At 47.2% G+C, this 17,225-nt stretch overlaps 4 protein-coding genes across 4 annotated transcripts; 1 reads left to right on the forward strand and 3 right to left on the reverse strand.

Moving 5' to 3' along the window:
• Window positions 1-838: 838 nt before the first annotated feature.
• N7481_001584 (uncharacterized protein) lies at window positions 839-1,281 on the forward strand (the record flags this gene model as incomplete). The annotated part of the gene is made up of 2 exons (XM_057260803.1): window positions 839-1,081; window positions 1,135-1,281. The coding sequence occupies 2 exons, from the start codon at window positions 839-841 to the stop codon at window positions 1,279-1,281; spliced, it is 390 nt and encodes a 129-aa protein (XP_057128635.1).
• Window positions 1,282-2,784: 1,503 nt separating this feature from the next.
• N7481_001585 (uncharacterized protein) lies at window positions 2,785-3,042 on the reverse strand (the record flags this gene model as incomplete). Its single annotated transcript, XM_057260804.1, has 1 exon — window positions 2,785-3,042. One exon carries the CDS (start codon window positions 3,040-3,042, stop codon window positions 2,785-2,787), a length of 258 nt encoding a protein of 85 aa, XP_057128636.1.
• A 3,010-nt stretch (window positions 3,043-6,052) lies between these two features.
• On the reverse strand, window positions 6,053-7,268 carry N7481_001586 (ferritin-like domain-containing protein; the record flags this gene model as incomplete). Its single annotated transcript, XM_057260805.1, has 2 exons — window positions 6,053-6,328; window positions 6,396-7,268. 2 exons carry the CDS (start codon window positions 7,266-7,268, stop codon window positions 6,053-6,055), a joined length of 1,149 nt encoding a protein of 382 aa, XP_057128637.1.
• A 7,384-nt stretch (window positions 7,269-14,652) lies between these two features.
• On the reverse strand, window positions 14,653-15,773 carry N7481_001587 (histone H1/H5 family protein; the record flags this gene model as incomplete). Its single annotated transcript, XM_057260806.1, has 6 exons — window positions 14,653-14,892; window positions 14,948-15,027; window positions 15,177-15,307; window positions 15,419-15,441; window positions 15,595-15,620; window positions 15,707-15,773. The coding sequence occupies 6 exons, from the start codon at window positions 15,771-15,773 to the stop codon at window positions 14,653-14,655; spliced, it is 567 nt and encodes a 188-aa protein (XP_057128638.1).
• Between the last annotated feature and the right edge of the window lie 1,452 nt (window positions 15,774-17,225).

A 17,225-nucleotide genomic window follows, 5' to 3' on the forward strand; every position in this document is an offset into this window, starting at 1 on the left:
CAACGGCATCATGTCAATATGAAATCAAGCAGAGGGTCCGGATGGGAGAGTGATGCTGATCCATCACTAACCGTACGGCTCATTGCGCTATCCCTTCTACCTGAATATATAGATATTCTCGGACGTTGTTGCAAACCTGACCATCATCGTTTGGTCAACAGAACGGTGTGCTGTTATCGAGGGCATGCGGATTTTTGGTGATGCATGAAACTCTGCAGCTGTAGCCTTGCGACGACTTCGCATCGTGAACAGTCGGTGCTCAACGTTGCGCAACAGTCACACCCCAGTTGTCAACAAGAATTGCCTTTATTTCAAAAATTTGGGCGTGCAACGAGTATATTCTGAGCCACACCCTGTGGCATGAATTCGAGGCTGTAGGTGATCAGCTTTTGAGTCGAGTCCATGACATGCTATTTCTGGCCGACTCTTCTACCTGACCGCGGTGGAACGGGTCTCACCTGTGTCAACAACGTTGACGAGGCAAATTATTTGTCATGCCAGATCTAGGCCAACCACAGGCCTCCGGTGGGGCCATCCCTACACCCGCCCTGTATTCCGTGAATCCATTCCCGACGAATCAACCATCTCAATGCCCAGTGATGGTCCCTGCCAACACACCGCAGAAATTCTGACTTAAACGCATGGACATGCATACAGCGAGCCAATGCGAAATGATACTTGCCGGTCGCTTAGAATTTTGCATGATGTGGCTCACCGGTCGTCATATAGTTTCAACCCCAAACTACCGAATATCATCGCGCACCCATAAATTCTATAAATTGAGTTGATCCCTGTACTGCTCGACACCCCAAGCCTCTTCTGCTATATCGTTTCACAAATGTCAGAAAAAAGAAAAGAAAGTGTCAACGAGCTCTTCGAGGTTCTATCGAGTTACGGAGACCTCAATATTGAAGAAACGGATGACGATTCTACTACAGAGGAAGATCTTTCGGAAGCAAGTGCGGATCGCAGGTTTCTGGAGTCAGAGAGCGATGATGCCTCATACTCAGAAGAAGAGTTGCTAGGATCCAGTCTCCCCTGCATCCACCACATCATGGATGGTCACAATACATCGAGCACCGTAAGTGTGTCCATGAGATTTCTTTTGACTGTCGAGCTAACTGGAGCAACTAGGTTGGCAAAAATATCCCGATTAGCGCCGTTGCTTCTTATTCAGTCTCCGAAGATGGGATTTCAGTGATACAGTATTTAGTCTTGTGGCAATCGTGGGAGCGAGAGATACCACATGAATATGACGTGAGCGAGGATTTGTCTTCGTAAGCCAAGTCATATCTTTGACATGACAACATGATTGGGCTCAACTCTTAGGTTTGAATATTGAAAGGTGGTTTTGTGTCATCTATGCAGGACTGTAATGAGTTAAATCCCTATATGAAAGTCAGTTTCGACTCAATGTATGGTAGAACGGTCTGTTTCGCGTCTTTTTTTACGAACAGAATCCCAATTTATTAAATGATTCTCTTGGATGCACTACCACGATTCAAAAGGAAGATATGGGCCCTTCAAGTGACCCTAGGCTCGATGTACTGTAGCAAGCTTGCCTAAAAGTCCCATTTTGTGAAATCCGAGAATTTTATATACAGTATCATACACATTGAGGAATTTTCTGATTACGTGAACCGCAGTACTCTTCTATCTAAGTATTTCTTTTCAGTACGCAGAAAAACCAAACAAACAAACAAAAAAAAAGGTGAAGAAAAGGGAAAAGGGCTTCCGGTGACAAAATCCCGTGCATGGACGATATTTCTGGAGGTAGAAAAGAGATTTGCACCGAAAGGACGAGCCCAGAATTTTCAGCAAATGAGTATACCATTGCAAAAGGCATAAGGCAAACCTTCAAAAGAACACACACTCGGAGTTTGAATGGCAACTTCCAAATGGCAACAAAACATATCTGTACTCTAGCCGGAAGAGAGCAGCTCATTTTCCTTGGTCATAAAACGAAGGAGAGAACGGCGTATATTCTGCAGAGGTAGCCCGGTATGCAATCGTGGAGGGGCTTTCACTCAGGTATGCCCTATCTGGAAACATCTCTATGCTATCCGGATACCCAGCCATTGCTGACAAACCTTCTTGTGTGGAGGCTAGATAAAAGGAAAGATACCCAAAGTTAGCCATTCGCCTTGAGGGAGCTTCTTGCTCATGATGAACACAGCCCAAATATGAGTTCTGAACTATGACACTGAAACAATGGGTGTTATGCGCAGTACATACCTTCTGGGGGCAAATCCCGAAAGGCGCGGAGTGGACCATATCCCAGTTGCGACGCTGGATGGATGCAGCTATCGGCTGCGACAAAGTAGCTACCTGGTTGGTGAGTATCTCGTACAAAATCTGGCATCCTATTCGCGCGGGTTGTCTCCTGGTAAATCCTCATTTGTTGTTTGAAAGCAGCATGAATTGCTCCAGAGCTCCTCTCGTGTTGAAAGTCTGCCAGGAATGCAGCTTGACTTTCTTCCTCATTCCAATGATTTCTTTCCATGAACCAGAATGGTAAACGCTCCAGGTCCTGAGTTGCCCATCGGCGATTCCGGGATCTAGCTTTTGCTCTGTCAGTCCTAGCTGCTTGCATGATATAGATTGCGACACTTTCTCGGTTGAGGCCTTTTTATAATCTGGACCTCTATAGGTGCTTTAGGAATTGGCGCGTCTTTTCTTTCGCTATCCATGGAAGTGGCCCGAGCATCTAGTTGAGGGGTCGCCGATGATGGGATTCCATCCGTCAGATTGAACCCACCTGGCCCCTAGTAGACGGTTTCTTCACTATGCTTTGAAGGCTCTGTGGGAGAAGGACTTGAAAGTGCCGTTGAGATATTTCGAGATATCATTTCCGATTGACGATTCGGGCGCAGTGTTACCTTGGGAGGTGAGATTCGCGTTTTTCTCTGGCTCTGTCAGCGCTGCTACGCGTCCATTATTCCCATCAGGTGGGTCGGTGCTTTCTCTTGTCACTGATCTTTCTATCCCGGGATGGTTCTGACCTACCATGGCCTCGGATTTAGAATCCAAAGGCGTAGGCATTCTGTCAATACCTCATGCTCAACTAGCTTCTCCGTCTCGTTAGATGGCTTTTTGATATTCAGCCCGAGTTCATGGGGGCTGTTTTGTAGATCGTAGGGGTCTTGACACATTTCTTGTTCGCATCTCCCAGGAGATTTTCTGCAGGTTTCACTGTCCTCACCCGGGCTTTCATGCAGGTAAGCATGATTAAAATCCTCCACCTGTGGATACGAGTTGCTTGGTGAGGGTCTTGGCAGGTCACTCAGAGTTTGACTTTGTTCAGAAGCTCTCACGGGGGTCAAAAACGATGGATCTGGGATTCGCCGAAACGATCGGCGAAATAGTTTTTTCTTCTGGCCCATTCTCACGCGGGCTCTTCCCAACAATTTATGGGCCATATTCTGGAAGCTGGCATTGTTTTTCTTTGGTAGATTCTCCGTCTGGTAAGTCTTTCGGGAAGGCTAATTCGGCATCTCCTCCTGGACGAAATTGGACGCGATCGTTTCCGCTCCTTAACGGTGGAACATGCTGTGCCGACTAGAACTTCTTTGTTTGGAACTCCTTCATATCCTAGATCTTGATTATGCTGTCCCGAAACCAGGCTTGATGGATCTGCATTTGAAGGTGTTGACTCTTTCCATTGCTTCGAAAGATCTTGAAGTGCTCGCGTTCGCTGATTGGCTTTTTCGATTGTCTTTTTGTTGACTTCGATCACTTTGAATCAGGCATTCGCCGGTCAGTAAAGGCACAGTTGTTTCTGAAACCAAATGGGACTGAGCGAACTCACCCTTCGATCCAAGCTGATTCGAGATAGCAACCATATTAGTCATAAACGATAGTGTATAAAATTCTGTTTGGACATCCCTCTTGTAGTAACAAGGTTGAATAAATGTCTGTGGTAGGCCGGAAATTATCATATTATGCTGGAAGTCGGACAGCTCCACAGTTGCGTTGAAGTCATCCAGATAATAATGATAGACGCCGGCTTCCTTGAATTCGATCCTAAATTTGTCTGCATTCATAACATCCAGCCAAGTGATGGTCCTCTGCATCGTGCCCTTTTCGAGCTGGGTGATTTTCAGGCTTGGAGAGCCAAATATGGCATCTATCCCTTTCATAAGATTGACACTGATCATCGGGGCATTGTAAACGACCGCGAGGCTCGTATTTTTTTGAAATTGATCCTATATGTCCTGAGATTCTTCTAGGGCGAGGCAAAGTCTTTCTTGCAGCGGTTGGAACTGCTCTAGGAGATTTTCTCTGAGCCTGATATGATCGTCATCTTGGCGATGATTAAACCCTTGATTCTTTTCGGAAACCATAGATTCAGTCTTGCGACCGATAGACTCTTTACGGTCACGGTTAGATTTGAGCTCGTGTTGACTATTGCCCTCTTATAGAAAGTAATTGAGATCAACAAGTACAGGTGCTCGTAAATCGGGACTTGCTGCCTGCCTCGTGGACGCCAGGGAAGATGTGGTGGATATGAAACGGAGATAAAATGGTATTTGACAGCTGGAACAGTTTCGTGAAACAGCTTTAGAACCAATCATACGCACGAATCTCGGATACCTAGTTGTCTGCATGCGGAAAGCATCCACGAATTGAAAGAGTTGCCCTTTGGCCACATATCCCTTTGGCCATATATCAAGAAATTATAATCGCCCAAATTTGCGGAGAACCTTGGAAAAGATGGGATGCGTTCTGGAGGCTGGGGAGTGTTTTAACCGGTCATTCAACATACATCAGTCAGAAAAAGTCTCAGCACTAGCTAACATGTTAAAGGCACCCAAGGCGAAAGGTTTGGCATGGTAACGATTACTCCGGGTCTAATCCTGACCCGTAATATGTGCCGGTCGAAATGTGGAGGGCCAGATTATCGCACTCGGCATTTCAGCCTCCTGACACCTGCAAACCAACACTCTGAAACGCAATATCTGGGTCGCTTGACCAAAGCTTCAAAAAATTCCCGCAATAAGGAAAGAGTCAGCGGAGACTACTCAGCCTAGAAGTTGGAGTAGGGTGATTTGCCATCTGAGATAGTTATATCATTTATATTATTCCATTGACTAGATAGGTCAGAAAATCTCATCTCCGTTCATAAATCGAGTGAGCGATTTACGAGGATGGCTGGTCGCACATAATAGACTAATTCGCGTAGCAGGCCAAAGCGGAATCAGCTAGAGTGGTCAGCGCGCGCTCCGCCACCGCTGTAAAGATACTGGAACATAGTGTTCCTAAGGCGTTCTAAGGAGCGAGAAGATACATCCCCTTACAAGTGAGAGATAATTTTCTCTTAGCTAGCTATATGAGAATCTTAGGAACCTATGGATGAAGCGAAGTAATCCTAGCAAAATTGAGCCCAGATACTTTACACACAAGCCAGCATTTTCATGAAAAATTTCATTTCCTTTCTTGGGCCTTTTGAGGCAGAAACAGAACCGTCGTAGTTAAAGAACAACTTCCACCGCTTCCGAAATGAGCATCAATATGAAGGTTTGTTGAACCTTTGCTTTCTTTTAGTTTTCAAAGTGATCAGGTTATGGGATCTGCTGGAGTAAAATGGCTAATAGCTCCCCGGTTTCGTTCAGATCCGTTGACATCATGAACGCTGAGAAAGGCCGCTTGATCTGACAATAAGGTCATTCTAGCCAATATATCAGTTGCCATGCCATCGATTGTAAGAGTTTCATAGGCATACATCCTGGGATTTCTGATGTGATATAATAAAATGCGCAGTATATCTTAAGAAGCGGTCTAGAAAAACGAATGCTCGTAAACCGGTCTAATCAGGTCAAGAAAACCTCGGATTACTTTCCGACATTTAAAGCGGAAGAGTAAGGTACAGTAGATGGACAGAATCCCTGGAGGCATGTCTGCAATTGTTATTATATACATTCTTTTCGAGGCATTTCTCAAGAGATTAGATTAATACATGGCCTGAGGGGCGATTTGAGTTAGTAATATATCAGCCCCCTTTCATTTGTACATTGAGGGTATGCCAGAGATTCGGACAAAACATCAAGTCAGTTTACTGCAAAAAGGCAGCGACAGCAGCCAGAGCCCCGAAAACACTGGCAATGCCGCTCATGCTCTTTCCATTTGCCCCATTAAAGACGGGAGTAGAGGAGGCAGAGGCGGATGCAGACATAGAGGGCATAGACCCCGAGGAAATGGTCATAGACGCAGTGGGCATTGGCATGGCCATAGATGACCAGACTGACATAGAGGTCATAGAGGGCATAGAACCAGAGCCGCGGCCACTGCACTGCGAGCCCACTCCCATAGGTCCATTGGGCTGCCCAACCTAGACGAAAGTCAGCATATAATCCTGTAACGAGTTGTTCAAGCTTTTAATTCTTATTTACCTCAACAATAGCAGGGCCAGCAAGAATGTTGTCATCTGAAGCTTGCTTATTGCCTTTAGTCAGAACCACGTAGCTCTGACCAGTAACGCCCTCTGGGATGGTGACTTCGAAATTTCCATCGCCAGTGGACTCTAGAGGAGCCCAGACAGGACCAGTGACGGTGATAAAAGCGGCGTAGACATTCTTAGTGTCCATAGACACACCATCAACGACCATCAGCTCTACTTTAGAGCCAGTTGTGGCGGGGGCCATAGAGGGCATGGTCAAGGCAGGGAAGGCCTTAACAGGCAGCTTGCCATTGCTCTCGGGGCAAGATACAATGAACATAGAAGCAAGGGTGTAAACCTCATTAAAGTCGAGGGGGTTATCGAAGGCTTGAGCAGCGGGAGCCTCACCAAGAGCAGCACGTAGATAAGCACTGTGGCGGGCCTCGGTGGTCAGGATACTGCCAGCAGCAGTGAGATAGGTTTTGTTCATAATGCTGGCAGCAGCGCCCAAGTAGGCACTGACTCCGACACCCTCAAGGATATTACCGAGCGCAAGGAATGTGTTGACATCGGTGGCAGGGAAAGCATAGGTACAGGCCTCGACGGGTTTTGCCCCGGCGGCCTTGAGAGCCTTGGTCAGGAACTGAGCGTGTTGCTGCTCATCGCTGGCGGTCTCCTTCAGGTTCACATAGAAAGGATCATGCATGCCAGCCTTCTGGAAGTCGCCATGGGTGTAGTTCTTGAGACCCTCTTGATAGAAGGCAGCTTCGAGATGCTCCAGGGTCAGGGCGTAGTTCAGAATATCGGCATCAGTGATGTCTGCGCGCTCAGTGAGAGTGGAGTGGGCAAGACCCGTAGCTGCACCAGCGAGTGCGACAGTAGAAAACTTCATTGTAGCGAGTGACTTGAGTGAGGGAAATGGTCAAAGTAGAGATTGCTAGCACATGAAGGATCAAGAAGCCCTTTATTATTTCAAAGCAAGCTTCAGCCTAAGGTCAAGACAGTCCGGCTCACAACCTTGCAACGACACCTGCATTAGTCACTCCTTTTTTTGATTCTTCATGCTGAGCATATAGTATTCAACACATGCGCTCAACCTGAATTCATTGTCGATCTTAATTCAAATCCAGAATCAAGGTCTGTGCAAAGGTGCTGATAATCTCCGGTATTTCGAAGGAAGACCAGGATCAGGTTTACTCAGACGCTGGATCCTAGCTCTGAATTCAATTGATGCGATAAATACGATTAAAATTCGGCTTGAAAGACTCCGATAATTAGTGCAAGCTAGTGTGAAGTCAATCATTAGGTCCATTTGAATTTGGAGCCAATGAAATCATGTACTACAGAACCGAGAATGAGCGAGAGCGAGAGCGAACCTCTCCTTATTCTTGTCTCACCCATATGGAATATTGTGATATTTCTTTCTTGGCGATATCCTCTAGGTTGATCAATCAATCGATCGAAATTAATTTAAATCTGGATCTGGATTGCGCCCGTTCTTTTAATGGCTGTGTCCCAGCCCTCGAGCGTATTGCCAAGAACTCGCCTTTAGGCGTTGCTGTGCGACCTTTCTCATTTTAAGCGGCACTGACCACACAAACTTACGATGAATGGCATGACCCTCGCGAGTCCGAACCTAGAATTATTGAGTCTGTGCTTTTGGTCGTGACTCTAAATGTAGATCGATACCAATTCTCAAATCCCTTGGACGCCGTCGGTCGCTCTCGCTCTCGCTATCGCTTGGCGGTACAATATGCGATTGGCCCTCGCTTGCTTATGATGGGACCTTCCAGGGATAGCTATGTCCGTCCCGGGACTAAAGTCTATGCGCGGCTCTGAGGCCAGGGGATCTGCGGGCCACTGTTGGCGTAATCGAAACATTTCCTTGTTTTATTGTGCCGGTAGACGTCCTCGGAAATGTATCAATGTGACATCATCTGAGCCCTATACTGGTTTCTCTTTCTTCAAGGACGGCTTCGTCGATGCTGGTCCGATTGAGGCTGCCTACAAAGGTCCTAACCACGCACCATTGTATCACTTGTAAAAGCATAGGAACAAAAGTAATAATCATATATGATATTAGATCCGCTTCATCCACTGGATCATGGTCTTCTCCCGTTGATCGGTACGAGGCCAATTCGGAAATTTTCTGCCTCTAGTAGACCTAGAAAATGCAAGAGATCAATTCCAAGACAGCGCCACCCAACGGGATGGCATTTTTAGGGGCTTCGGCGCAAAGCTAAGTATCATGGCTGGTTTTTTTTTTATTTTATTTTTTTCAATTTGTGATGATATATTTGTTTAACATACCATATCGGCGAATAATAGCTTTAGCAGCGAAAGCCAACCCCAGAGCCTTTACGAGTCGGCATAGTTCTTTTCTCCGGCTGCCAAGCCCGATTCATTTGGTCCCCTGGACTGCCTCAATGTGCTCGCATGGACTCACGACATGACTTTGACTCTTCTAAATTAATATTCGAAGCTCTTGGAACTGGTGTTTAGAGCAATCGATATAGGCTGTTTCGAGATGGGTTATGTTAGGAACACTCTGGTTCGGTCGATAATCCTCTCCCCATCTGGCAGCGCCTCTGCTGAGCACGCAAGCCCAGAGCAAAATTCCATATCACCCGTTGTTGTTGAACCCGCTGGGTTTTGACGGGCGGGCCATATCTTTCTATCTTCTTTTTGCTCTTCCGATGAGATGTGAGGAAAGAGCGGACCGCGTCACGTTGAGTTACTGGCTTGTCTTGGGTTTTCTTTCTCAGTTGAGACCGTGTCATTCTCTGCCATAATTACTGGGTGGTTGGGTAGTGCGTCTCGGCATCGACAATCGTAGCGGTGAATCTTCGCGTTCGTCGTCACGGTCGGGCGGTTCAGGGGTTCGCATCGCGGTCCGTCCCGCCATTATTCAAAATCGATTCCGTCGCCACGTGGCACGCTTACACTCACACAATATTCCGGTCGCTATCAAGTCGCTCACCAATTCCCGGAGAGATTCGTATCCGATGATCTTAATAATCGCTCCACTCAAGTATCTAGTACTCGTACGGTCTTTAAAATGTGGTACAGTCCGGGCTCTTCAGCGGTGGTGATTATCAACTCTTAGTGCCCTACATTCCTTGGCAAATTTGTGCTCCAATTCCATCATAATTCTCGAGGCTGGTGCCAGGTCACTGGCTTGTATTCTGCCCTTTTGCCGGATTATACAGCAATCGATCCGTGTTGCCGTGCCCCGTTAGGTAGGGTTGGCTTTGGAGATATCAGCAAATGAAAGTGCCGTTTTCGTGTGCCCATTGAGGTTCAGGAGCGCACTACAAGAGACCAGAGATGTGTGGTAGAGATTGTTGGCCACGAACTGTACGGAATCAGCCATTTGGCCATCTGTCAGATAGGTGGGAGGAATGTGTAACAAATCTGAGACAATGGCTGCCAGCTCCTGCTCGTCTGTAAGGCTTTACAAGCGACGATGTGATCCAGCACAAGAGGGTCAAAGCCGCTCAGCGTGCTCAGTATTCCCGGTGTGCGGAAAAAATTCCAAATGGAGGCCAGGTCCCTAGGGCGCATGGAGCAGAGGGTCCGCAGATCCTTGTCAGTGTCTCCAATTGGGTACTGCGCAACACCCGTACACAGCAGTCACCAGAGGATCAAACGCATACCGCAACGGGACCAGGTAGATCACATTCGTAGTATTTTCTGTAATTATCACAGGGGGGACTCGTCTCGGACTGTCAGGCCCGTACCAATACCGCTCTCCCACTTCCTTCTGTCACCTCTAGGGGCCGGGTCATCTGGCGAGAGGTACCAGGACCTGACAATTCAAAGTCCAGTGATTAGATGAAAGACCCATTAGGATTCTACAAAAAGAAATATAAAAAAAAAAAGTAAAGAAGAGAAAAAAGGTGAAAAAAGTGAACCAAGTGAATAAAAAGAAAAAAAAGGATCCAGGCCCGAAACAGCAAAAGTATCTTCGACGTGGAGATCCTTTCAAATCTTACGAAGAACGGCTGATCGTGGATGCTTGGCGTCTTGCTTTCATATGTGAATTTCTAGTAAGACAAAAACCCTAACTCGCTGGGAATCCTGTTTGCTTGAGCGACGCAAGCATATAACGCAAGGTCGTGTCAAAATTTTCTCCTCGGGTATAATAGAACCTAAGAAATGTTTTTATCTTTCGATTCAGCCCCCAAATAAACTTGAATTAAAGTGAAGCCAGAATGTCAGCCCCAGAAGTCGACGTACACGACCCTATCGTTGCTTTCGACAGCCAACCTCCACCTTGTGTTGTGCAAGGAGAGCCTTTCTCTTTATCTGTCAAAGTGATGTTTCCAGTCTCTGAAGAGATGCAACCAAATGCAAATTTTGCGCTCAATATATCTTTATGTGGCAATAGACGCCATATGTATGGAAAAGAACTTCATGGCTCTTTGACCACATCGTTCGAGGCCCTCGAGAGATGTGGCCGTCAACGACGGGCCATTTTCAAAGACATAGCAATTCGTGAAGTCGGTCAATACAGGCTCCGAATCTTGCTAGTAGCCACCTATCTGTCCTCTATTACAGTCAAGGCGCGACTTGACTCTGATTTTGTTGAAGTGCATGCCGCATCATTCGCGCCTCGTGATTAGATTCCGACCAGGACCCCTTGAGCCCTGCCCCGATTCCAGTCTACGTGTGTACTGCCGTGAAGACAAATCTTAAATACAATTATTGATTGAGCATTATTCTCGGGCCTATTGTGGAAAAGAAGACCACCATCAAGTGCGATCCAACGTGGTGGATCGCTTTCGATTTTGGTACTTGGAAGAAGAAAGTGCTGACTTCGCGAAGTCCCAGCCGTGAGGGCTGGGGCTTGACGCACTTGGGTTTGGAGGGGTCTCCCTTGATTCGTAGCTCAAGTCGAAGCTCCGACCACGTTAGTTAACTCTGTGGCGAATTTGCGTCTGTGCGTACGGCCGATACTTCGGTAAGCTTTCACAACCTTACCCCTTTTCGTATGGCTTCAAGTTCAACTCCAAGATCAATCAAATTGTTATTATAACTTTCTACAATATGTGCCACATCCCCGGTCTATATATCTCAGGTGACTGAATTATCCCACACAAAATCAGAAAAGAAGAAAATAGTCGATTTTCTCATAAAGAAGCGACGGTGAGCTGTAAAGACTACTTGTGTCTCATGCCTGGTCTGCCAATAATGAGAACCGCCCTCTGCGCGCCATCTCCATAAGTTCCCCGAGCTCCATTTCCACAAACTCCTCATTCAGCAGGTTTTGGCGTAGATGGAAATTACGCCAAGCTTTCTGGCATGAAGTCGGTCTCACTGTTGTAATCAAGAGGGTGAAGGGAACTTGAGATCAACGCCCGCCTTCTTCAATACAGCGACTCTATCGAAACCCTGTCTGGTACTCAAATGCTGACCGGAGGGCTTTTATTAATGGGCCATGTGAGGTTGAGGCTCTAGCTCCCTCTCACTATCTCGTCGATAAGGATATCTGTCGATGACTGAAGTGATCGGATAGGAAAGTGTTCACCAGCTCTCAAGAGAAAGAATCAACCATCAAACATCAACCAACCTTAATTTAAAGACAAAAAGGGTGCTCATCTTTGAACAATTGACAAGCCGCAAAGGGTTTCTCTGCGATGAGGTATCCTAAGGAGACAACCGAGAAGAAGACAGCTCTAATACACAAGAGGAAAAAAAGTTCTACTTGATATCTTTCAAGAAAGAGAGAGCTTTCATAAGATTAAATGGCCCTGCTATGGCAAATTGGGCAATGGCGTGCTGGCAAGAGACCTGGAAGCCTTGGAGCCAAATGATTAGTCAGGAGAAAGATAACCAATTGGGGTACTTTAGACTGTCAAACTAGATGAAACCCGTTCAGCAGATGAGAGAGCAACGAAGATCAAGACGGCCTTGGAGGCCCGTGCATCTATGGCACATCTAGACAGGCGTGTCGGGCAGTTCTCGATTTCAATATGCGAAATTTTCACTCTGTAAATGCTAGGCCGGTTCAACAAGGATTTGAATCCTAGAATCCTCTGTAGAAGATTAGTCCTTTGCCTTTGCTTGGCAGATACCTGTATCTTCCGGACTTATATTCTACGTACTCACGACCACGAATGTCAACTAAATCGTATTCGCTTTAGTCTTTACGATTTAGAATGAAGACTCGGTATCCAATTATAACATTAATAATGACGACACACAGGCTCCCGGGAGCCATGGTCAGGCATCAACCAATCATTTCACCGAAGGTTTATGGGCCATTCATGGCGCTGATTGGCTCATATTCCCTTGTAGTAATACCCAATTTCCATGTCCACTCAGTTCCCAGGAGATCGATGTGGGTATTGCACTACGCAAAGACGAGGCTGATGGCAGAAATAATTGGTCTATTAAAACGTAAGCGACATGATAATTCGCTCGGAAGATCAGTTGATCAGCTTTCCCTTGGTGGCTTGCCAATCAAAGTGCATTGCGTAATGTGCAATGAAGAGTTACATGTACAATACAACCTTGGAACCAAGTTAGGTGACAATATCAAATAGTCAATCCCGACTGACTTATGCTGTAAGTCCCAATAACGAGAGGCTCCCCCATAAAAGGCGTGTGTGCCAAATAGTCAAGGAGCTAGTTGTATATATTATTGATGGGGCGTTTGTTGAAGTGAAAGAAAGCGCTTATCATCGGTGAGTGAAATGAAATGGCAAGATCTGTTGCCGCCCTACACGTCGCAATAATGTACGGACTCATGATGGTTTATGATGAAACACGTCATCGATGCTCTGCTGCGGCACCCCCACTGTTTAAACGGTGCCAACAGTGAGAAACGAGTTTTATAAACTGTATCACCAAAAACTTTGCAATGCCTCCGAATGCTACGTCAAAACAATGATGAAATGTTAAATCAACTGCAATTGAAGGGTTCTCTATGCTTGTTCCCTCACGTTTCACAGCGACATGCTCCGCTGCGTGAGTGCACAACACCGCCGTATCCCTCCCGAGGCACGCGCTTGGAAGAGCAGGCCCCTAAGTCGGTACCCCGATGACTCTCAATTCAAGACCGCCGGCTGGTGCTGACTTCGGTCGACATGCCCAACTAACTACGGAAAGTGGTTTCACCATTCTCAGTTGAGGTGGCCAAAAAGCAAAGATCACCCGTAGAGCGAACGAAAACTCGGAACATGACTCGGAAAAATCAAGCGAGTTGTAATTTCGAGGGCATTGAGCAAGCACGATGCCCTTCTCCGGATGTCTGTCAGCCTCCTTCGGTAACTTTCCCAGTTAGCAAATATTGATATATCGAATGGACTACTCAAGTTATCGGCCAAAGCTCGCAACTGGAATCTGCTAGGTTCAAGCTCGCCGGTCCGGACAGTCGAGGAGAAGCATCTGAAGCTTTGCAGAACACACACGTCTGCACTGCCCCAGACCCTATCTTTTCAAGAACTGTACAAAAGGCATTGACGGCCTTTGTCGCCTTAATCAAACCTATGAAATATTTGGGTGAGATTCGGATTTTTTTCTTTTGCAAGGTTCCAAAAGCGGGGCGGATGCTCTATACTGATCCGAGCGCATGGCGTTGAAGGTTCCTCATCGATGGTTAGACTTTGATGCGATTCAAGATTCACGCGAGACCGTCTTGTCGAAACTGGCCATCTTCAACCCTATTTCTTTATTTACATTTAGAATAAATGTAAATCATATGATTTTTATCCAATGTTCAGCGCCTGACGAGTGGTTAGTACCTAACTGAGAAATACTTCATAAATTTAGGAGTAGGTTTATTCATTATTTCTGAAGTTTTCTTCTTTTACGCCACTATCCACTTCTACCGCATACACAGCTTGTAATTGAAGGCTCCATGACCAAATCCACAATGCATTTTTCATGAAGAACGAGAAAAAGGAATTAGTTTCCAAAATCATGGCAATGGCGATTAATACCAAAGTGGTTCCAAGTGATTCAATTTCGACTGATCTCCAACCACGAATAATAGAAAAAGGAATAGGCCAGATGATTTACTCATAAAAACCCCACCGCAGAACGCCATTCCTTCGACTTTGGATAAAAAAGACCCTCAGCCACCATAACGAAGATATCCCAGGATAAAGTAATCACGAAGGAGAACCGTCAGAGCCACCATATCAGTGGGCCGGCGCATTAAAATTACAACGGAAGAAGGAAGATGCAAAACACGAAGATGACCCTTCCTGGGAGAGCGAATGTAAAAAACGGAGAGGCGACATCTGGCTATGAAAAAGGCAGAGGGCCCTTTATTTCTTGGTAGTTGGCTCCTTCTTGGCGGCCTTGGCGGCCTTGGCGGGCGGAGCGTTGAGAAATTGCGCCAGCGAGCGTGAACATACAAGGGTGGTCCTACGGATGTTGCCGGAGTTGGCCTTGGGCTTGACAGCAGCCTTCTTAGGGCCGGTCTTCTTCATTGCAGGCTTGATGGTAGTCTTTGCCGTGGTCTTCTTGATAGCGGCCTTCTTGGCGGCGAGGGCCTTGGTGGTCTTCTATTCGGGTTGTCAGATCAGCGCCAACGAGCATCATTGAAGGAGGAGAGCTTACATCGGCGGTAGACTTAGTGACTTTCGCCGCAGGCTTAGTGGCGGGCTCCTTCTTCGCCAGCTTCACGGGACCAGAGGGACCTGTGATGCGACACGTTAGCAACTTATTTCAAAAGTAGCGCGATGGTGACGATGTCCCCGTCATGGATTCCGCAGGGTCTTGTTCCGCGGAATCAAACGGGACGAAAGACCGTGCCGGATGACAAGCACAGAGTGGAAACGCGACTCACCCTTGGGCTGAGTGAACTCGCCCTTGTCAACACCAGCCTTAATGGCCTTGTTGAACTGGGCATCGAAAGTGGCCTGGAAGGCAACGTTGATCTGGTTGTTCGAGGTGACATACTTCTTGATGGCTTGACGGCTGTTTTGCGGGAAGAAAGGTCAGTATCATGTTGTGGGACGAAAACCCAACGCGACCATGGGAGGAGTCTCTCTCTAGGTCACGACGACGAGTTGAAATGTGCAAAAATACCTGCTACCATTGCGCTCCTTCAGCTATAGGTGGTAATGCCAGTCAGCAATTGAAAAAGATAAATGAAGCCCTTCCACATTGTTATGGTGGCTATTCAAGTGAAACGTCTGAACGCGTCACGGTCGGGCGCGCAACCCGAATCACAACACGCCGGGCACCGGCGGTGGTCTACTCACGTTGACGATAGCATCTTTGATCATATCTATATTGCCGGTATCAGTAGAATTCCGCGACACTGGCGATACCACGATCGCATTTACGCGGGGCCTGTGGCTCATGAAAACATACCGCGATAGGAGGCGTGAGCGGCGGGAGCGGCCTTCTTGGACACGCCAGCTGCTTTTTTGGGAGGCATGATGAGATGAGAGAGTTTAGTTTATGGAAGAGTAGATGGGGGGAAAGGTGATGCCTAAAGAGAAGAGTAGAATAATGGAAAAGTAGATGGGGAAGAGGAAAGTAGAAGGAAAGCTGTAGTTCCTCCAACCGCGGCTGGAAAGGGCGCAAAAGTGGGTCTTTCTGCGGTCATGTCGGTCGGGAACCCCAGGCTATCTCCGTTCCTTCAGTGTTTGGCGCCTGCTCGACTCCTTGAATCATCGAGTTGAGATCTATGCGCCGTTACAGATGCTTGCTCCGGTATATGTCGCGCGGTATTTAGTTGGCACGGCACGCGCGTGGCTCATTGGTCACTTGGGAAGATACCGAGACAAAATCTTTTATCGAAAGTTCGGCTCAAGCGCAGAGGCGTATATATCGTACCCCACGGCGAGCAATGCAAAAGCATGAAAGTAGAGATTTTGCACCCAGGTGCAAATAAGTTCAACCAGAGTACGGAACATGATTTTGTAGGATTTCGATCTCTAGTTTGCCACTAGTTCCCGGTATCGTGAGGATGGCACAATGTGGGCGCCAACCACTCGCTCCTCAGAATACCAAACAGGGTTAGTTCACAGGTTTGGATAATCCTCAAAGATACTACGCGACGATCTTACTCAATGGGAAGCCAGCTTTCTATGGACTTCAATCAGAGTTGGTCCGTCCTGTGTGCTGTTCTTGAGTGGAGAATACCCAACAGTATGATATGCAATCGAATCAATTTTCTTCTGTTGGCTCTCTACTCAAGAATGGGACCATCAATTGTAGGAGCATTCATAAGACCAAATGACAGCGTGTCAAGATGTGCAAATGGAAAAGTCGTAAGGCAACAACCGAGCTAAGGCGTAAGCCACGCGTGAAGGCAGAGCGAAGTGCTTCCGGCTCACCAAGAAATGTAATACAGAAAATACTAGCAAGCCAGATCTAAGAACGGCAGGACCCGCCGACTTCCAAGAGACCGTGGATCATCTTCGTGAGGGCGAGGGTGACGACCCTTTATACCCACGCACCGCAACCCCGGTGGATCCTGGACTCGGCGACCACCAGCCACTTCTACTGGGATCGGAACTGCTTCAGCAGTTTGCGATCCCATTGCGAGATGTTGGACACGGCGGGCGACCCAGTGGAAGCTGAGGGGATTGGTACGGTGAATCTCACGCTCCGGGGGAAGTTCAACCAACCCCTGGTGCTGAAGAATGTGTACTTCGCGCCACGCTTCGGAATGAACCTGATCAGCGTGCCGAAGCTATTGCGAGACCGTTACTCGGTAGTAGCGCATCCTCAGAACGTCTTCGTGCAACGCCGAGGACGGGCGATGGGAACCCTCTACCACGCGGAGGAGGATCTGTCAATTCTGCGGTGTAGCGTGAGCAAAAGACCCAGAGAACGAGTGCAACTGGCGAGGAGGCTGACAACTCGTGGCCATGCACATTCC

This window comes from Penicillium waksmanii (genome assembly GCF_028829765.1).
Source record: "Penicillium waksmanii strain IBT 27052 chromosome Unknown utg000001l:1.0-4852451.0:1.0-4856178.0, whole genome shotgun sequence".
Lineage (NCBI taxonomy): Eukaryota > Fungi > Ascomycota > Eurotiomycetes > Eurotiales > Aspergillaceae > Penicillium > Penicillium waksmanii.